General features: G+C 34.5%; 3 protein-coding genes across 6 annotated transcripts in view; 1 reads left to right on the top strand and 2 right to left on the bottom strand.

Annotated features, from left to right (window-relative positions):
• LOC138323935 (DNA-directed RNA polymerase III subunit RPC1-like) overlaps positions 1 to 6,423 on the top strand; it is a 30,697-nt gene extending 24,274 nt beyond the window's left edge. The window contains exons 29-36 of the mRNA XM_069268884.1: positions 140 to 226; positions 618 to 683; positions 1,314 to 1,430; positions 2,133 to 2,414; positions 3,878 to 3,946; positions 4,567 to 4,630; positions 5,039 to 5,109; positions 5,646 to 6,423. Of these exons, the coding sequence (XP_069124985.1) occupies positions 140 to 226; positions 618 to 683; positions 1,314 to 1,430; positions 2,133 to 2,414; positions 3,878 to 3,946; positions 4,567 to 4,630; positions 5,039 to 5,109; positions 5,646 to 5,723 (834 nt within the window). The 3' untranslated portion in view covers positions 5,724 to 6,423. The remainder of the gene's footprint in view (positions 1 to 139; positions 227 to 617; positions 684 to 1,313; positions 1,431 to 2,132; positions 2,415 to 3,877; positions 3,947 to 4,566; positions 4,631 to 5,038; positions 5,110 to 5,645) is intronic.
• Positions 6,424 to 6,783: 360 nt separating this feature from the next.
• LOC138323934 (uncharacterized) lies at positions 6,784 to 12,420 on the bottom strand. Its single transcript, XM_069268883.1, has 4 exons — positions 12,251 to 12,420; positions 11,013 to 11,089; positions 8,845 to 10,352; positions 6,784 to 7,944 (listed from the first exon to the last, which is right to left on the bottom strand). Exons 2-4 carry the CDS (start codon positions 11,062 to 11,064, stop codon positions 7,876 to 7,878), a joined length of 1,629 nt encoding a protein of 542 aa, XP_069124984.1. The 5' UTR covers positions 11,065 to 11,089; positions 12,251 to 12,420; the 3' UTR covers positions 6,784 to 7,875.
• Positions 12,421 to 18,009: 5,589 nt separating this feature from the next.
• The window catches only part of LOC138323933 (BAI1-associated protein 3-like), a 155,664-nt gene continuing 151,317 nt past the window's right edge, over positions 18,010 to 22,356 (bottom strand). For all 4 annotated transcript variants that reach the window (XM_069268878.1, XM_069268880.1, XM_069268879.1 and 1 more), the window contains one exon: positions 18,010 to 22,339. In XM_069268878.1, coding sequence (XP_069124979.1) covers positions 22,242 to 22,339 — 98 coding nt within the window. In that variant the 3' untranslated portion in view covers positions 18,010 to 22,241. The remainder of the gene's footprint in view (positions 22,340 to 22,356) is intronic.

The following is a 22,356-nucleotide window of genomic DNA, read 5'->3' as shown; positions in this document are numbered from 1 at the left end:
GAAAGTAAAATTTCATATCTAGTTCTAGGAACAAACAGAAGTACCGTACCCCTATCTATACTACATCATCCCCTTTTCATTTCAATTACTATGGATGTGGAAGTTTTTATATGTTTCATATATTATCTCCCTTGATCAGGTATCAGAATATATGGAGGAAGTATTTCTACCCGATGATTGCTTCATATTGATCAAACTGGATTTAGAAAGAATTCGTCTTCTCAAAGTAAGTCATTGATAGGCTCTCCTAAAGTACGTCACAATTACGCCCTTTCAAAGTATGTCACAATTACTCCCTCTCAAAGTACGTCACAATTACTCCCTCTCAAAGTACGTCACAATTACTCCCTCTCAAAGTACGTCACAATTACGCCCCCCTAACTTAGTCAATTACACCCTTTCAAATTAAGTCACCATTACGCCCTTCAAAAATAAGTCATGTAGTAAACCTTCATTGTCAAACTATGGTCTTAAGAAATTAAACTTTAATGAAAAAGAGTGTTCATAACTGTTGATGTTTGACACGTGTTGCTAAGGTTTCAAGTAAAATAAACAAAATGAGAATTTAAATTTTAACTGCGTATTTACATATAATCATTTGTGTTACAAACTACTAGCTGGAAGTTCATGCAGACAGCATCAAGTTTGCCATATGTAGCTCTAAGCTGAAGGTAAAACCACAGGTGAGTAACATGTCTTGTAATGAACCTGGTCGTCCTGTTACAGTAGATGTAATTTGATTAATTAAACGGATCCTGAGTAGTTATATAGTAGATACTTTTATACTATTATTACATGTAGTAAGTTTGACCAGACCATGATGTTACTAAATTTGGGAAACAGTTTACTTTAAATTGATTTAACATATTATTAAAGCATATGAAATTTACTGACCTTTGATCATATATATTTTATCATGGCAGAATATGACCTTGATTGCATGACCTTTGATCCTACATACAGCAGTGTATGACATTGATTGACCTTTGATCCTACATACAGTAGTGTATGACCTTGATTGACCTTTGATCCTACATACAGTAGTGTATGACCTTGATTGACCTTTGATCCTACATACAGTAGTGTATGACCTTGATCATTGATCCTACGACAGTAGCATATGACCTTGATCAATTTTTGATTCTCTATATTTTGCTATGGCCGGTATTTGACCCATATTTTACCATGGTAAAGTATCACCTTGATTGACCTTTGATCCTACGTAGTTTGCTATGGTAGTGTATGACCTTGTTTGACCTTTGATCCTACATACAGTAGTGTATGACCTTGTTTGACCTTTGATCCTATTACAGCATGTCCAGATCCATAGTGAGGCTGTCATGACTGTGAAGCCAAATGAGACGGCCAAGAGTTCTATGTACTATGTTCTACAGACTCTGAAGAAAGAACTTCCAGGCGTGATGATCAAGGTATGGCCCTGTTAATGATGTCAGGATATACCTGTCATACAGGCTGTTGTGGTGATACTAGAACCTGTTTATCCTTCATTCTCTTATAGAACAATGTATTCATCGACAATTGATATCTACACTTTCATTTATCCATACCCTACAGACTATAGTTCTATTCTACCTGCATCTGAAGTGCTGGTTTTCATTTTTTTATCAAATGAATCAAATAGAAACAAATCAGAAAATCCTACCATTTAATTTGAAATCCAATTATTAGCAAGATTATTACATAATTTTATATGAAATAGGCCTAATGTTGCCGGGCCATTTTCTGATAACCAGCTGCATATTGATTTCTACCACCATCTATCAAACAATTTTGTTTGAAAATCACATTGTTACCTGACACAGTCATGCACCCTTATTATTAAGCTGGCTAGTAATACTTTGTTCAGAGAATGTAGCAGTAGCTGTGAAGGAACAGTAGTACTGATTTGGGAAAAATTGATTTGTTTCCAAATAAACAAAACAGCACCATCATAAAGTATTCGTCAGCAGCTCCAGACATTTGGAAATCTAAACACACAGTAGAATATTCACACAGTCACAACTACTGTTCCGCACTACAACTGCTTGGGTCCCTGTATGCATATGAATGTTAAAGACTTAGATTACTATAAGATTTTAATTTGTGTTCATCTTTTTATTTGTTTTCAACAGGGTATACCATCGGTGACGAGAGCTGTGATACACATAGACGAGGGGGAGGGAGATAAGTACAAACTGTTGGTGGAGGGGGACAATCTCCGAGCCGTCATAGCCACCCCGGGGGTCAAGGGCACCCACGTATCCTCAAACAATACCCTGGAGGTGGAAAAAACGCTCGGTATAGAAGCAGCTCGTACCACCATCATGAACGAGATCAACTATACGATGTCGAGTCACGGCATGAGCATAGATATCCGACATGTCATGCTTCTAGCTGATCTTATGACCTTTAAGGTAATACCTAGTTTTATGTACCTAAAGTGTTTCCACCTCCTTATGGGCGGGTTTTTGTATTTCAAATAGTTTTCTGCTCCAGCTATGAATTTGGGGGAGAGATGGTGGGCATAAAATAATTATTTGACAATACTTATGTTTTACCAAATCCATCTGATCCCGAGTTCTTCTCTCCAGTTCCGGATGGAAATGTTAAAAATAATTTCTATATCATAGTAATTTGTTTATTCCCTTGTATGAAGATCATGAAGGTTAGGATGAGTCACTGTGAATGGTTGATAAGTTTACATATTAGCAATGCTAATTTAAACCATTATATACATTATTCATGAACATGAAAGTGGAATTAGCCTTACCACAAAATTTGCTGATTGTTTTAGGGAGAGGGCGTGTATAGGCATTAGGGCTGCCACGATACGGCAGAAGCGTACCACGATATATTGTGATACACAACAACTGTATTGCGATATATATTGCAATATTTTGACCTTAACATATGTGGTGTCTATTTTGTATATATTCCATAATAAAAACACCCTTTACATTATACAAACATACAGTGCTATGTTATGTAGTTTTACATCGATTTGAACCGTGTTGTTGAGTAACAGAAATGTTCAAATGTGAGTTTCTTGTTTTAAAAAATACGAGTCTGTTTGTGAAAATGCTAGGCTACAGACGATCGTAACCTAATAATGCAATAACTAAACATGATAGTTTACACTTTTGAACCTAAATAATGAAAAAAATTAAGTACAATTGTCCTGGCAAAATAAGCTTACGATCGTGATTAAACTTCAAAGGGCTGATCGGCTTGCAGTGTTGTTTTGACACGTGTAGGAATTCGAAAATGGCGGCGGACGATGAAGCCTGAAATAGCTGGCAAAATCCCTGCAGCCATGTATTCACCGGGCCTTAAATGTGTTTAGAGAATTATATATTCCGGTATTGTTGATTGATGGAGCAAATCAGCTTGATAATATTTCAGAAACTAGCCTAATGTCATATTGTTTATATTCAACGTCATGCAAATGTTTGAATTATTTGAACATTATACACGTTAGTTACAAACATTTGACCGACATCTGAATCGAATGAAAACGAAAGGGATACCCACATGGCTTCATATTATCGGAAAGGAAAACAAATACAACTTGCTGGTTTGGTTTTAATGACAGGACGTTTTAAATATATCAAATTAATGAAATTATGATACTAAGAAAATATATCGTAAAAAAACCGGTACAGGTAAACTGTATCGCGGTACAATATTTTTTGGTGGTGCATTGCAATACCCCAATATACCGGTGAACCGCGGCAGCCCTAATAGGCATGTTACATGTTGCCTGATTACCATGGTCTTTAACATCTGACAATAAAATACTTAAATGAAAAATCAAATATTTGTTTAATACCAAGCTATTGACTGTGAAGTACAAAGACACATTATTGTTGTTTTACAGGGAGAAGTTTTAGGAATTACACGTTTTGGACTGGCCAAGATGAAGGAGAGTGTTCTCATGCTGGCTTCGGTAAGTTCTGTTTATAATGAGTCAATATCATAATGAAATTTTGTATTTTATACTAATTATAGTATTTCAAATTTATAAGAGATGATTGTTGAATTCAACTTGCACCTTGGATAATGCTTTAGCCAACTAGATTTTTTTTTTTGAAGAAGAAGAAGAAGACATTACATACCACATCATACTTATACTATCTGATACTCCTCAAAATATATTGATGTCAGAGAATTTATCATTTGCTACGCAGACATTTCCAAGAATTGTAGAATTACATGTAAACCACTGATAGATATGAAAGTGAGTGCAGGGAATAACAGACTGAGATGAACGTGTAGAAGGTTCAGAAAAACACTGTAAATCATTTTATTTTTGTGCATACATTATTTATTTTTAACATATTCCTAAATTAAAGGCTCCTATCTAATGGACAACCATGCATTCATTATATCTTTTATACAATTACTCGCAAAACAATTGTGTTTGAGATAAAATTACGACAAAATTTGTATCTCTCATAAATAAGGTTGTTTATTGGAGACAATAGAATTGTTTTACTGTATGATGTCAATCTTCATCATGGAGTACCTGACTGAACAAGAAGTTAAATCTTAACTTCATGTTTACAGTTTGAGAAGACAGCAGATCATTTATTTGAAGCCGCCTACCATGGACAGAAAGACACCATCAATGGTGAGTTATCTCCCATTTATACTTGTGCTGATATTTTGCAGGATGATAGAGGGATGTATATATTTGAAATTTATACCATATATATGCAATGATTTGAAAAAAAAAATTGTAATATTAAGTGATATTAATTCTGATTCAGTTCATTCACCCCTGAATTTCCAAAATGAACTATTCCAGCCTTTGAACTAGAAGAATCTAAATGTGTCTTAAGGGGTGAGTGGGTTAACACAAATAAAAAGCGCGTGTCTAGTAATAACACTGTTACTGTAAATTTTTTGTATCATTAATATTATGAGTATTGCAAAGATCTTGTTGTGCATTGAATATTTGTGAAAAATTACAGCTATATAGTTGCCTTTTCTTATGTATTTATTGTTAAATATTTATTTATTTATATAATTTTTGTAGGCGTGAGTGAATGTATCATCATGGGGATCCCGATGGGAATTGGTACTGGACTGTTCAAGCTGCTACACAAATATCCTTTACTAATCTATAAGTTATACAATAGGTTTATGTTTATATATAAAAATAATTTAAGTGATTAAAAGACCTTAACAATCCTTCAATTTCATTTGAGGAATAGTATTGAATTATATCTATTTAATACATTTTATCAGAAAAGTATGCTTAAAAGTTGTTGAAGTGTATAAAAACAAAAATAATGGCCATTGATTTACAGTAATATTTCCTTTCAATAATACTCGCCTTCCAGTTTCTGATAGTTGTCCAAGTTCAAATTTAATATTCAATTCGTTAGGTTATATGAGAAAAGACTGCAACTAAGAAATTAGGTCTGAATCAAATGCTATGTTTTTAATTTTGATTTTAAAAAAGAGTGAATAATTTTATGCAAGATGTTATGGTTTTCTGAACCCATTTCAATATACCTGGTACTAGTATTACCTAAAACAATTTTAAAATTAAAACTATAAAATGTTTTGTGAAGATATATCAATATTATAATAAAAGTAATTGTTCTTGGAATTTGTTTACCTTAACTATGTTGTTTACAGCAGAGAAGAACCTGAAGCCAAAGCGACGCCCACTTGTCTTTGACAGAACGGAGTTCCATCTTCCACAGGTGTCATGACATGGCGTCTAGACCTATTAGTCATCGCTACCCAAGTGCTCTGTTAAGTTTGTTGTTCGTTTTCATTGTTCACCATTAACTAAATACTAATTATAGTATGTACATTTCTGTCCTTTATCCTGGTACATGACGAGTTTACAACTTGTCTTAATTACCTGTTACATTTCCTTTCCAAATTCTATTTAATTTATAGTTTCGAGCTGCATAATACATAGAAAAGGAATCTATGTACCAAAACTGTGTATGGGCGGTTAGAGTTGATTGTATGAGTGTTGAGGTGACTTTTTAATGAGACTTGATTGGTTGATGTGAAATGCATGAGGTCACATGACTTATTTCATTATAGTAATGAGGTCAAATGATGTATTGGATAATGTTGATGAGGTCACATGACTTGTTGAATAATGATAATGAGGTCACATGACTTGTTGAATAATGATATTGTGGTCACATGACTTGTTGAATAATGATACTGAGGTCACATGACTTGTTGAATAATGATATTGTGGTCACATGACTTGTTGAATAATGATAATGAGGTCACATGATGTGTTGAAGGTTAACTTATGATATCTAATATTTCATACATGTATGTGCAAATGATGTATGTGAGGAAGAAGCAAAAGTTTGCAATAGTATGAAGAAAAAATGGAAAAGCAAAAATGGAAAAGTATGAAGAAAATAAAATATGAAAAACATGTTTCTCTGATCTTTTAGTAGTCCTTTGATAAAAGTATTTGTCATGTATATGTAAATCCATATAAGTTGTTAATCAAATATGGATATTACACTAATGTTATATCTAACATCGCGAGGACAGTGATAGCAAAAATCTAAGATCGATACAACATTTTCTAGATGTAAGCATACAATAGAAGTGCTGAACTGTGACCACTTTTACAACCAAAAGTTACCTGCATAAAAAAAATTATTTATGTGTCTACCTTAGCTATCTCTGACAATCAAAGCTAACTTCATGAATAACACAACAGGCCAAAATTAGATCAATTTGAATATATTTTAATAGAATTGAAAATATCAACAAAACAATTAACTTTGCGTAAACCATTTGATGGTAAGCATAATATATTAAAATTCAAAGAGCTATGATCATAACACGGTAGCAGAAGTGATTAAAATATATGATAAAAGAATTTAGTCCTGTTTATAAAGCACTTGTTTAATATGTAATTTGGACTTTTAACATGTAGACCTCAGTGTGAAGAAATACCTTATCCAAATTTAACTCATATATTGACTCGGAGAGGATTGACAAGGCAGCAACAACAATGGCTTGCTTCACAACCATCTCGGACTCAAACCAGAAACATTACTTGAAACACAAAAATCCCAGTCTAAAACGCATGTGAAGTAGGCACACTGACAACATATCTCGCCAGGAGAAACGACTGAACATCTTTTATCTACCGCTTCCTCTGGCAGTCGTGGACGTTTTTACACGTGCAGGCGTTCATAGCTTGTTCAACATGCACAGATTGCACATGTCCACCATGTACCATGTCCACCGCTTTGACGATGGACGAATTCCTAACGTCACCCTCTATGATGAGCTGAAGGCTGGGAAGTGAATCTGCGAACGCCTACGACCTCTTGTCTGTAAGATTGACAAGCGAACTCTGGAAATCAACACGAAAGCCTGAGAAGACCTGGCAGACGACCGCATATGATGGAGAAGCTGTCGCTCAAAGCAAGGTAAGAGAACTATTGTCATTTCGAGACCGACTGAGGTAACTTGGATGCTATCACCCTAGTTCTCTTTTTTTAGTACGGAGTCTTCACTAACATTTACATGACACATTTTCGTAATAATAGTCGGGCGAAGTTTCTATCGTTAATAATTATTGTACATAGGTGTGCTTTTATGTCGATATTCATGGCCTCATTTTCACGCGAATCTTGAAGAGGAAAGATATCGATGTTAACCATCGTATGACTATTTTAAATCAAAATCCATTTCGCCATCAGTACGTTATAGAATTGATGATGATTTGATAGAAATGAAATGATGACCGTATACCTAATATTGATTTCTTTTGCGGTGGTTTAAAAACCACTTTGTTCAACGAAAACATTCAATTAAAATGAACAATCTGCAGTTCTTATGTCGAATTAACCTAACTTGTATATGCACCTATTTTAGACACTTGTAGATAAGCAAAATCACCACTCCTGTTAGTACGGAACTGGTCATTCGGGATCCCTGGAATAAGAAAAGGGGTTATTATCATTTTAAGAAATACATTGTTTAGAATTGGAAGACAAATTACATAGATATTACTTCAGACTCTAGCATCACGAAACAGTCTTAGACGTAAGTTTTTTGCTTAGCCAATCAAAAAATGACGTAACGTTTTGTAACGTCAGCTGTAATTGGCTAAATCTAAACTTAAGACCGTTTTAAATTGTTTCATGATCCTGTGGTCAGGTTTCCATCGGGCTATTCAAATCGCCTTTTGTCCGTTGTCCGCCCGTCCCTCGGTATATAATGCTTGCTATGTACATTAAACTCAGTTATAACAAACCTCTGGGGACAATCACAATTGCTCGTTATAAGAAAAGTTCGTTATACACGTATTGCAAACATCTTTTATAAACCGTTTTGAGAAATATAAAAAAAATCTACCGTAGAATCATGAATTCGTTTTTAGCATTTTCGTTATATATATCTCAGAAAGGTATTTTCTCAAATTACACTGGAGTGATTAGAAATCAATTAAAATGTGCAACAATTAAAATGTACTTCAAATGCTTCAAATGAAGAGGAAAAGAAGGGAAAACCAGAAAATGACCCTTCTTTCCCTTAACAGACATGGAGCGGTCAATGATACTCGTCAAGACCCCTGTGGAATATGTTGGTTAGTCAACTTAAAGCATATTGTTAACATAAACCCCATATTTAAATTGCTAATAAACCTATGAGCACATTCTAAAGATTGTAAGATATCAACTTTGATAGAAAATACCAAGACAAGGGTTTCGTATCTTGGAAACATGACATAAATTAAAAACATTGAATACATGTATCAAAAAAATAACGATTGCTATTGTATAAGCGAGTTGATGGGAGCAACCACTAGCATACATGTATTGGTGTGCTTACCTTGCCTCTGGAAAAATCTGGTGGTCCTGGAATGGAGGTGGTAGATATTTCTGTTGTATTGGATTTTTCGGTCGAAGTCGAAGTAGAGCTGTCTGTCGTGATTGTCGACGGAGTTGAAGTTGTTGATACAGACGGAGTTGCTGCTGACGTTGACTTTGTTGTTACAGTTGTAATGGTCTTGGATGTCGACGGAGTTGATGTTGTTGCAGACGAAGTATGTGATGGCGTTGGTGTTATTGCAGTTGTAATGGTCTTACTTGTAGACAGAGTTGAACTTGTTGCAGTTTTTTGTGATGACGTTGATGTTGATGGTGTTGCAGTTGTAATGGTCTTACTTGTCAACGGAGTTGAAGTTGTTGTTGCAGATGGAGTGGTCCTGTTTGTCGACGGAGTTGAATTTGTTGGTGCTGACGAAGTTAGTGATGACGTTGAAGTTATTATTGTAGTTGTAATGGTCTTGCTTGTCGGAGGAGTTGAAGATGTTGATGCAGGCGAAGTTGTCAATGACGTTGATGTTATTGTCGTAGTTGGGGTGGTCGACGAAGTTGAAGTTGCTGATGCAGATGGAGTGGTTACGACTGTCGACGACGTTGAAGTTGTTGGTTCAGCTTGAGTGGTCTCGACTGTCGACGGCGTTGAAGTTATTGATGCAAAATGAGTGCTCAAAATAGTTGAAGTTGCTAATGTCGATGGTGTGGTCACGACTGGTGGAGAGATCGTTGACGCCATAGCAGCTGATGATACGGTTGGAGTCGTCGGCGTGTCAGTTGAAGGAGAAGAGATTCTTGTCGATGAAGATGTTGGGTCTGATCCTGTTGCTTGCGTGGTTGAAGTTGCAGAAGTGATTGGGGATTGTGGAATTGACGGAGTTGAAGACGCGGTCTCACCTCGCTGAGTCGTCGACGATGAAGTCTCTGGTGATGAATATGTTGTCGACGATTGGGGAGTGTTGGTCGGACGATTGGGTGGAGAAGGCGAAACAGTAGATTGTGATGAGGATTGTGTGTTTGGTGTTTGATCTGAAGGTGAGGGTGGTAAACTTGACGTAGAATTTTGTGTAGAGGGTGGCAAAGTAGATGAATAATCTGTAGATGAGGACGGATTTTGTGTAGAGGGCGGTAAAGTAAATGAGTGATCTGTATATGAGGACGGTGAATTAGTCGAATATGTGGTAGAGTGTAGATTAGTTGAACCTGCTGATGAGGACGGCAAATGCGGTGAATATGTTGAGGACGGTGAATTAGTTGAGTCTGTGGTTGATGATGGTGAATTAGTTGAATCTACTGTTGATGATGGTGAATTAGTTGAATCTACTGTTGAGGATGGTGAATTAGTTGAATCTATCGCTGAGGACCCAAATGTTGAAGACTGTAAACTTGTCCAAGAGTCCGATGTTGAGGACATTGAAGAATATGTTGATATAGACGTTTGTACCTCTATACCGCTTGCTACAGTGGAAGTGCTGAATTGACTCGAACGTGTCGTTACTGTTAATACTGTTCTTGATCCTAAAACAAAATTTTAGATAATTGATATCCCAATAAGATCGTTTTAGGTAAACACAATTCGAATAATATCAACTGTTTATGTATAAATTGATTGAATCATTCTATGCTTCAGTAGCCAATACCAGTTATTCTAAAATATTTCGAAAGTTGCAATGCGATAGGAAATATAGAGTGATTGTTTGAATGTAGAATCCACCTTACATTAGCTAATGTAATAAATTCAATCCCAGATTAGTCTATATATTCATCAAAATGAAACAGCAATAAAATAAAATACAAATGTAATTAATTTTAATCCATTTTATGTGTATGTGCATGCAATCAAGCGCCTAAACCTTTATAGGAAAACAAGCACTTGTCACTCGAGGTGTATTAAAGGAAGAATAATCAAGTAATCACCAAATACAGACATGTAGGTGAACGCTTTACTATGATTTATAGGCTATGTCCTTATGACACCATCCGGAATGATTGCCCCGGTCTTTTTTTATTTTATTTTCGAATATTTTGTCTTGTTATTGTCTTTCAAATGACTTGAGTTTACTAAAGCTGTGCCCGATGTCTTGATATGTATATGTGTATGATCAAAATCAAGGCGATATTTTGATAAATATGAAGGGGAACTAAATAAAAAACAGGAAAACAATTTTAGGTACTTACCAGAAATGACAAACACCAATATAGCCACCGAAAGAGAAAACGTTAATGCCATACTGGGAAAAGTTGGACTTTGAACGCTGTTGAAAAACAAAAAAATCGAATGATGCGATGGATTGGATTAACTAGTATTTATCAGCTGAGAAGTTTGTTGCATACGATTACGAAATGTCCGCATGATTTTATTTGAATTCATAGTTAATCATACGATTTTTAATGTTCGTTGTTATGGCAATAATCATTTAAATGAGAGGGTTTTCATATTACAATCTCTAACAATTATTTTCTCCTATGAATTATGATTTTAGCTAATTAATTTTAGCCAGTTCAATTATTTTTGTTTTCGTTACGTGAGTAAAATCTTTCAATAAATTATGAAGAGATTGGAAAATTAGGGACAATGTGTGTATGACATGAAAAATCTACTTTAAAGCCTATATAATCACAACAGGTTATGTCAAAAGAATTGATAATTTCACATTTTTGACACATATTAAAATATTTTATATAGTAACGATTGTAATAACTTGAAGTAAAATGAATGGAGTAAGTTAATATGCCACAGTTCCGAGAACCTTTTGTTTTCACCAACGAATTGAGAATATCAAACGCAAATAATGCAAACGGACTTTTGAGAGGATAACAACATGACAATAATGTTTTTACCCAAACTCAATCCACTCAATTTGTCATTTTAACAAAGTTCAAAATAATCTTTACTGGGACTTCAGCTTGGTTTTCCATCCATGATATAAAATATAAACATATGTAAACAATCATGTTACCATGGAGATATACGATGTGTACTCGAATGATTACTAGTAAAAACGCAAATATCATTTGAATAAAACCTTTCTTTGACGTTTATATAACGCAAAAAATATGGAATTTACAAAATTAGAAGTTCTGCTCTTTTTTCTTTTCGGACTTAAACGCCCATCTAACGCTTTGATTATATATATTATCATTTATTTTGTTACATTTTCAAATCAAGCTGATTTCCTTGTTATTCTTATAGTATGAATACGTCTTTTAATCTTGCCATTGTGGTTGTCTTTTATAAATTAATTAACCTACATTATAATTAGACAAAATGAAAATATTGTAGATGATCATTTTTTTCGGGAAGAGAATATATTTTCTGCTCTTGGCTGAACATGCCTTTCTATATATTTCCACCATGATTGATGTAACTTTTAGAATGATTTTATAATTAATTGACTTTACGATTCTTCACTCACCTGCTGTGTAGATTGGTAGGGTTAACGCGTCACCGCTGCGGTTTATCCTCCTTCCTTTTGGAGTCGGGAGAACAAGCAGTGCGCTTATCATTGAACACTGATAATTACTTGTCGACTATCAACCTCTCCAGCTGAAGTGGCCTCCTTCTTTACAACCACATACACACTCGTCTAGGTGTAGAGGAAGTGACGAAACCTCAGTTTATGACTAGAAATTGACACAATGGCGTGTTGTAAATTGTGTATCTAATTTATGTATAAATATGTTATACTGGATCAATGTACTTATGTGATATCGGGCCTGTTATATTCCGAAGCAGGTTTCGACCTCTAATATTGATATTATATTTTACTACACCACAAGACAATGTCTGTTTTAAAAGCTACACTAACAGTGAAAAAGTTAAATAACTATTCTACCCCAGTTTATTTTTAGGTCAAAGCTTACATAAAAATTACATATTTTTCATAATGCAGACATTTTGTTTCCACGGCTTGGGAAATATATTTAATCTATATCCTGGTATGAGTTGCCAGCTTTTAGGCGCGCTGAAGTCTGCTTCCTGAATAAAATGTTTTCCTTATTAATTTATTGTGATATAAAAACCTAATTTTATCATAAAATGATACGATGTAAAAACATCGTAAGCTAGAATATACCAGGAAGGCATTAGGAACCATCATAATATCGGACAGAAATGTCTCTGATGTTTAGTATAGTGCGCAAAGAAATGCACATTCAAGATGTAGCTGATTATAATTATGCACGCATTTGTACAAAATCTTGGGACCTTTAGAAATAACCTAAAAAAATTGTTTCATACAAAAAAATGCATGTAGATATGTTTCAGTAAAACATATCACTTTAAAATCTATATTAAGAATTCATAGGGAACAATCCATGTCAATTTAAGATTTATATCAAGTTGTCAACTAATCATGGTTTCAAAGTCAACTTTACACTAACGCTAAAAGGGACTTGTGCAAGACTACCGGTGACGTTCCTGACGACACTAGTGCACGAAAAAAATCTAATGACTGGAAACAATTGTATTCCAAATATATGTATTCACAGCAATTATTAAAAAAATGATATAAAGTTAATTGTTAAAAAGAATTAAGCTGAATAACAAACGATGTATTGTTTTTTTTCTTAGTCTTAGTATATCTTTGTACTTGGTATGTGATATCCGGATTGTGTCGTTTTTGATTTTCACCACCGGATGCGGTGACGACCGGAATTGACGAATAATAAGGTAGTATAGCTGCACTTTTACACGCGTAAGAAAAAGTAACAGGACACGAATACCGAAAAAATTAAAATGAAGATAAGAATCTAACATTCACGAAACACGTTAAAATATGTCATTGAAATAAAATTGAAACTTGAATAAAATATTTTAAGTTGAATTGTTCGGCTTTAGGCAAATAAGCAATATTTTGTATGTTTTATACTAATACATATAGCATATTAATTGTGATATGCTTGCGGTAGAGTCTGATATCCTGGTGGGTCACAAATTTATCATGGCCCTTCCTGACTTTCCAGCATATATACATATGTTAATTATTGATAATTGTTATTGTTTATCCTTAAAATTTAATAAAGAACATCCATTGTAATATATTCTCATTTTGATTTTACAGTGAAAGGAAAATTAAATAAAGAAAAGCAATCGTAAGAGATGAAAGACTGCAAACTTCATTAGTTTTTCATTGGTTTACAATTCTAGTTTGGGCTGGTAATACAATATCAAGAATAAAGTATTGAATGGAAAAGACCGCGACTTCTGTACATCTCTTTTTACAATGCTTGGTTTTTGGTCTTTTAAATATGGTTACTGGTACGTATGCTTAAAGAACGAAGAAATCATTTTCATTACAACAACAAACTGTCGTCTGCTACAAGTCTCGGAAACTTGCTATGAGTAGGTTATCTGTGTTTCTTGAAAACAATACTGACTCAAACTCACCTATAGTGTGTGAAGTACCCTTACACCACTGTCTGCTGATAGTGTTTACAGATCAGTTTTATTTATCAGTTTTCGTCATGGTGGTCCTGACCCTGTCACAACAGGGAAATATCTAAGTGCTGATTTAAACTTAAACATGGATTATCAAAACGTTCCTTTTTATTTGTATGAAATTATATCTGTTTAAACTACTGGCAATTCAGGAAAGTCCCCGCTATATAACTGACCCCCCAGGATATCAGACTCTACCATAAGTCAGGAAGGGCCCCACTAAATAAGTGACCAACCAGGGTATCAGACTCTACCACAAGTCAGGAAGGGACCCACTAAATAACAGACCCACTAAGGTATCAGACTCTGCCACAAGTCAGCAAGGGCTCCACTAAATAACTGACCCACCAGGGTATCAGACTCTACCATAAGCCAGGAAGGGCCCCACTAAATAAGTGACCAACCAGGGTATCAGACTCTACCACAAGTCAGGAAGGGACCCACTAAATAACAGACCCACTAAGGTATCAGACTCTGCCACAAGTCAGCAAGGGCTCCACTAAATAACTGACCCACCAGGGTATCAGACTCTACCATAAGCCAGGAAGGGCCCAACTAAATAAGTGACCAACCAGGGTATCAGACTCTACCACAAGTCAGAAGGGCCCCACTAAATAACTGGCCCACCAGGGTATCAGACTCTACCACAAGTCAGGAAGGGCCCCACTAAATAACTGACCCACCAGGGAATCAGACTCTACCATAAGTCAGAAAGGGGCACTTGATATGATTGACCCGCCAGGGCATCAGACTCTACCACAAGTCAGGAAGGGCCCCACTAAATAACTGACCCACCAGGGTATCAGACTCTACCACAAGTCAGGAAGGGCCCCACTAAATAACTGACCCGCCAAGGTATCAGACTCTACCATAAGTCAGAAAGGGGCACGTGATATGATTGACCCGCCAGGGTATCAGACTCTACAACAAGTCAGGAAGAGCCCCACTAAATAACTGACTAACCAGGGTATCAGACACTACCACAAGTGAGGAAGGGCCCAACTAAATAACTGACCAACCAGGGTATCAGACTCTACCACAAGTCAGAAGGGCCCCACTAAATAACTGACCCACCAGGGTATCAGACTCTACCACAAGTCAGCAAGGGCCCCACTAAATAAGTGACCCACCAGGGTATCAGACTCTACCATAAGTCAGGAAGGGCCCCACTTAATAACTTACCAACCAGGGTATCAGACTCTACCATAAGTCAGGAAGGGACCAACTACATAACTGACCCACCAAGATATCAGACTCTACCACTAGTCAGAAAGGACCACGTGATATGATTGACCCACCAGGGTATCAGACTCTACCACAAGCCAGGAAGGACCCCACTAAATAACTTACCAACCAGGGTATCAGACTCTACCGCAAGTCAGGAAGGGCCACGCTATGTGACTGACCCATCATGGTATCCGACTCTACCACACAAAGAAGTCTCATCCAATTGCTAACTGAAATATTTTAAACAATAAGTTTGGTTCCAAGCAAGTAATTACAGTAATCAGGAGGTACGTCTAGCCGTCCATCTGCACGGCTTTTGTTTGATTATAGATTTTTTAATAACAGTAACCAGGTTTTTGTTTTCACACACAAAAACAAAAACAATACCACAAAAAAATAGTTAGTTCACTTGGTGTTTATGTGTTACTTTTTCAAGGATATAGGAGCGTTAACATATCGAATCCACTTCCATATAAACAAAAAACAAAGAGTCAAACGTCAATTTGCCTCTGGAAAATAGGGTACTTGAGACGAGTTATCATGTGTGCGTTGCCATGTGAAATATCTGAAAGCAAAGTATAAAAAATAGTATAATTATTTTTAAAGGCCCACTACCTTTCCGAAACGGCTCTTGATTTTTAAGTTGGGAATGTAAAACAAGTTTTGTAGTTTCACAAAATGTATAAGCGTAAAGTTGATGCTACACTTATCATCACTTTCTGAACAATTTAATTTGGATACTAAATGTCAATTTTCATAATGCGGGTCGTCTTATATTTCCTGCCGTCGATCTAACTACTAAAATGTTGCAGTTGCAGTTTATTATTTCATACCACTTCCTCACACAGACCATGTAGACCTATGTGATATTCAGTCTAAAGATAAATATCATAATATATTTTATATATTATATTATAATTGATTATAATATATTAAGAATAATGTCTTACAGATATTAAAATTCTATATCATTTCTACCATAAATCTCATACACATCGCTGGTTCAGCTCATTTACGGACAAGCTTTTAAGGCCATCCTCCGAAAAGATTGATTTGGGGAAAACTCTTCATAACCCCCGATAAAGGTAATATGTAGTCGTGAACGATAAGGGCCCTCGTGATTCCCTTGTATACTTTAAAATGTAGCGTACAAACAAAACTGGGGTGTTACTATGTACATGTAAACTAAGAGACCAATAATTCAACGTGAACAGTTCTTCACAGGTACTTGATCATCTCGAAATTATATGACGAGTTTCTTTTACTGTAGGAAAGGTACTGGGAATCACCATTAAGTTTTGCAATAAGTGGTTTTGGTATAGGACGCGTAATATTGCACAAAGTCATTTTGCGTAAATTGTAATCGGCGCACAAGTTCTGCAAATAGCATTAGATCCAGTGAAATTTGTTATCCCACTTAACCAGTGCAGTAAATTATATGAACAATTATGAGGCACTCTTCGCACAACACTTATTTTATACAAGACAAAAATAACCGAAACAGTTTTAGTAAAATTGTGAGTTGATGCATGTAAACCTTAGATGTCTGTTTAATTAATTACTTCAATTTAATTTAATTGAAATAAACTTTTGTTGAGATTGAAAGGTATTAACACAAAGTCATGAATGTTTATTGGAAAATATTGTAAATGCTTCCCAAAGTACATTGTAAAGCTTATCATTGAGAATTTGACGTCGTTTATAGTTAATATATATTAAGTGGAAACAACGCAAGAAAGCGAAACTGATTTTCAGGAACATTCTCGAATATCAGTCAATAGTTGATATATTTTCACGATAACGCAGGTGTAAAAAGGTTACCGTGAGGCGATATAAAACGTTGATGTCTTTACACTGATACTTCAGTAAGTCATAAATAATTTGCCATAAGGACATATATACAGATAATCAGAAATGATTCAGCTATCTTTGCTTAGAAAACAAAATTATGGGTTTGACCTTTTGAAATTGTACCAGACGACCCCCCCATTTCCCACTCCAATCCTATCTATGATATATGTGTGTTAGATAGGGTCAATTATTGTTTCAGAGGAAAATCACCTAAACCTTGACATGGCATGAAGACGCAGAATGACACTTTATTGACCAAAGGTCAAGGATCTAAACAGACAAACGGACATCACAAAATTCGAGGCTTGATACTTTGGATATTAACACCCTAGATACTCCAAGGAGTTACTACCACTGCTTTAATATTCACCACTGGGATACGTTATAGCGAAAATGATGGAGGCAATTTGTGCGATAATGGATGAACAGGAAGTTTGATCCTTTAAGAGAGTTGAATAAAGGTACACTTTATATCTTTGAAGTTGGGTATTACTATCTGTTAATATCCAAAGGACGTCCCTGTTTTTTCTCCGATACTACCTTCTTATAAGATAGTTCAGGGGTGGATATAATGACAGTGAAAGTAACCCCTCGATAATTGAGGATGGGACATACAATGTCATAGTGTGCGAGTCCAAAGACATAAACAAAACTACATTCAAAGTAATGTTTTATTTAGTAAAATCACAAAACGGGTACACATAGAACTTTGTAATATGCATGTACATATATGGTAAAATCAAACGATTAATGAAATAACGTAATATACATTACGGTTTGCAATCATTTACGATATTTATGATAATCATTTACTGATATCATTCACAAACCGTTTCCCGCCATGTCATTTGGAATTATTATCTATAAATGCAACACTGTCGTCATCTTTGACAAACCTAAAGCAATGAATATATATTGTTGCTTTTGTAATTGCACTGAACGGCCATTTGAATTATAAAATAGTTGTGTTTTGGATTTGCAACTGTGAAATGAATTGCTTTCTTTTAGATTAACAGCTATCTCCAGTAACTTGAATATTTTATTGTTTTCATATATTAACAACGGAGATATACAAAAAATAATTTACTGGTGATACTTATTGACTTTCAATTAACAATTTTTACTGAAGATCCTGTGAATTGCTTTTGGTTTTAATAATGCTACTTTGTTCTATTAGCAGCCAGGGTCATTTATGAAATCCAGAGGTGGAGGGCCTGCGGTAATATGTCGGGACATCTCAACCACTCAGCAATCGCGGCGGTTCCTAAGGAACCATGTAGAAGATGTGCAATGCTAAATACATTTCATATCCTCAGTGAATAAGTTATTTATTATTATTACAAGATATGCATTGTATGATAACACCGATTTTCATAGATGAAAGGCGGCGATATTTTACGTTTGCAACAGGTATACAGAAAAGATCATTAAACATTAAAAATACTGGGTAAAATGTACGCATATTAACTCATATTAATTGATATCAACATAAAAGTATCTCATTCTAAAACACGAACGAACGTGATATCTAGGGTAAGCTTTAACAGACTGATTTTCTTTCAAACGTAAAAGGAAGCGATTATTGTCTGAGAAAATGTCTCATGGCTCAGTGATCACGGATCAACATAGACTCAGAAATAAGCATTCAATATAATTCATACCGATTATTGTCTTATGACAAATGATTTTGTATAAACTGAAAGTTTTATCAAAAATGTTAAAATGATTGATGGGTAGGAAATTTTATGGCACATAAGAAACAAACGGATATGATGGGGAATTATCATTCATATTAAGGCTGTTTGGAAGCGAAAATGTCATCCTCCAATATCTGTATTGATATATTCGTATTTGCTAAAAAAAGGTCATGAATTGCAGAAATTCCTAACAGTTTATCCATAGAAGTCACGAATGTTCACCCTGCGAAAATAACTACATCAATAGTAACTAATTCAGGTATGGTGATTAGTTCCTTAAAAACCATTTTTAAAATTCCGACATTGCTACTTCTTATCCATCGAAGTCACGAATATTTACCCAAAGGAAATAATCATATCAATAGTAACTAATTCAAGTATGGTGATTAGTTCCTTAAAAACCATTTTTAAACTTCCGATTTCTTTAAACTTGCTACTACAGAGCCTAGTCTTCTTTATGATTCATATCAACTAAGCAATCTAATTTATTTATAATTTATTCATCTATTTGAAAAATGCGTTTTTGAAATCTATTCTAACCATGATTCATCGATTAAACTGAATCACATTATGTTTTCGGGATTTTTTCCTTTTTTAATTTCAAATCAAAAAGATACATAAAGGCGCATGTCAATAAGAAGCATACACAGATTAGTATATTAATTTGGTTTCACATTAGCGTTATGTTTAGTTTTGATCATCATTCTTAATGATACATAGCGGCTTTTAAGCGGAGTCCCAAATACAGGAATTTGATAATCATTGAGTTTATAAAATGTAATTCTTATAATTTTATGAAGGTAAACATAAAAATAAACTGACTTTGATAAACATGATTTCTTAAATACATATACAGCAGTTCTTACAACAATACGGAGGATTTTATAAATGCATGAACAGAATTTATTAAAACCATGAATGTATTTAAATCATGAACAGGATTTCTTAAAATCATTAAAGGATTCCTTAAATTCATATATGTAAAAGGATTCCTTAAATTCATATATGCAAAAGGATTCCTTAAATTCATATATGCAAAAGGATTCCTTAAAATCATATATGCTCAAGTTCATACACAGGATTTCATAAAATTGTACACAGGGTTTCTTAAATTCATACACAGGATTTCTTTAAATTCATACACAGTATTTCTGAAAATCTTGTTCATGGTGCATAAATAGTTGTATTTTGGTGACAATGATAGAGTAAGTAAACTTTAAATTAGTATTTTATAGATAATGGAATGAAAGGCAACATTAGGTAATCTTTTAAGTTACCAATACACAAAACAGTAAACATTTACATGACTGAAAAATCTGGGAGAATGATAAAAATAATACATCAAAAACTTATTTGTTCCCATCAAGTATGAATTAATTGTGTATTGAAAATTACACTTTTACCAAATCGGAGCAGTGTGAAAAGCATTGATAAAGATAAAATGGTCCATTCATTCACAAAGTGTATTGCTTTTACAACATTAATGTTAAAATCGCTGAACTTAACTGAAGCAATTTCCGACAAATCAATGTAAACATTCAAACTATAATTCAGAAATCTAAAATTTAAAATCGAAATAAGTACATGTATGTTTGAACACATTAAAAACTTTTTGCAACGATACATAAAATAGTACGATAGTTACAGTGATATATAAGCCTTGTAGACCACCTTATACATGATTTACAGATATGTCAGTTCTCGAATTTTTATAACTACATGACAAAGTGCGTTACTTATTACAACAAACATAATGTTTTAAATTGTAAATTTAATAATAATCAAGATTGTGCATGGTCATATTTAATCAACGTGGGAAAAAAATAATACGATCATGTATGGCGTGTCGTCGTGAATTGATGAAAGTAATACTGCCATATCATATAAACCAGATATAAAGTATGTTCTGGTCACATACCTTGTTCAAAATCAAATACGTTAGGTCTGAATTTTATTACCTTAGAAAAAAATGTAGAATCAAAACAACATCTCTTAACCAAAAGCAGAAAATAACAAGCACTTGGAATGCAAATATTGGATGTTTTCTCCTGTACGATAATCATTGCATATGTCTACATGCAACATTCATTCATCACGTGAAACCTTTGTTTTCTTTGTTGCATTTAAATTAGGATTGCACAAAAGTGTTAAAGCACATCATAAATTGTTAAATATCTTAACCCTAGTGTTGTAGTGTGCCGGCCGTGCTGTAACGAACTTTTGCGTAATAATAATACAAGAACAGAATACTCTCTATAAAACAATGTTAATTGTTGTATCGTGTGATTTTAAATGCCCGTGAAATCACGATAATCCGCTACATTCGTCACTAATATTGACTGATAAATGGACTAGATCATTGCATAAAATATAAAGTTACTTGCTATACCCCTAGATAAAAAAAATAAAATGTAAGTATAAAATTAAAGATATTCTTCTCATCTGACATATGTAACACCTCTTAGCAGACTCATATTTTAGGTGATCGAAAAAATATGAAAACAATCGATAACTTTTAATGCTTTGAAAATATCATATGCATGCTTAGAATACGTACTTATATCTATTTTAAATAGAATATTTTATTTTTCTCGAAGAATATAAAAGAGACATTATTATTTCTATTCGAATCACAGAAAACATGACAAATATGAAATACATGAACGACAATTGTGTGGTGACTTATTCCTTCAGAAAATAGATTGATATGAACAAAATGAAATAATAACAGCTGGTAACATAGCAAAATATTTAGACGTGAGCCTTGGAAAAATGATAAAAACACTCATAATTGCTATTGACGTGCAAGGTCATATGCCCGTGATTTGCGCGTACGTATCCCATTTTATGTTTCACTTAGCTTTCCTTTTTGAAACAGTGCTAACATAAAAGAAACAGCTTGTACGGCAGTCGTAAGGCATTGTTGTGAAAGATAAAAAACAGTCTGAACCGGTTTTTGATGACGTCATCCAAAGGGGAGCTCTTCCAACGTGTCTTCACATGAGTTTCAACTTTAACCTTAGTGAAACCCTTCAGATGTTAAAGGATTGATGGATATTCCCGGGAAATTTGTTTTGTAGTGTTAGCATTGTATGCATGACTGCGTCTCGATCGGAAATGCTAATCCTGGTGATGGAATGTCATGCTGGCGTTATCTTTACAATGTCAGGCTTGAATTAATTCATTTCTCCTTCAAACAGCTTGCTCCTCAACTTTCTTCCGTTTCCTGACAAACTCCTCTGCATCCTTATCCCAAGTTCGGGCTGCAAGCACGTCTAAAGCCCCTTTTTCTGATAAAAGAAAATGA

The sequence above is a fragment of the Argopecten irradians genome, chromosome 5 (genome assembly GCF_041381155.1).
Source record: "Argopecten irradians isolate NY chromosome 5, Ai_NY, whole genome shotgun sequence".
Lineage (NCBI taxonomy): Eukaryota > Metazoa > Mollusca > Bivalvia > Pectinida > Pectinidae > Argopecten > Argopecten irradians.
Note: the sequence above shows the minus strand (reverse complement) of the source record. Positions and strands in the feature narration are given on the sequence as shown.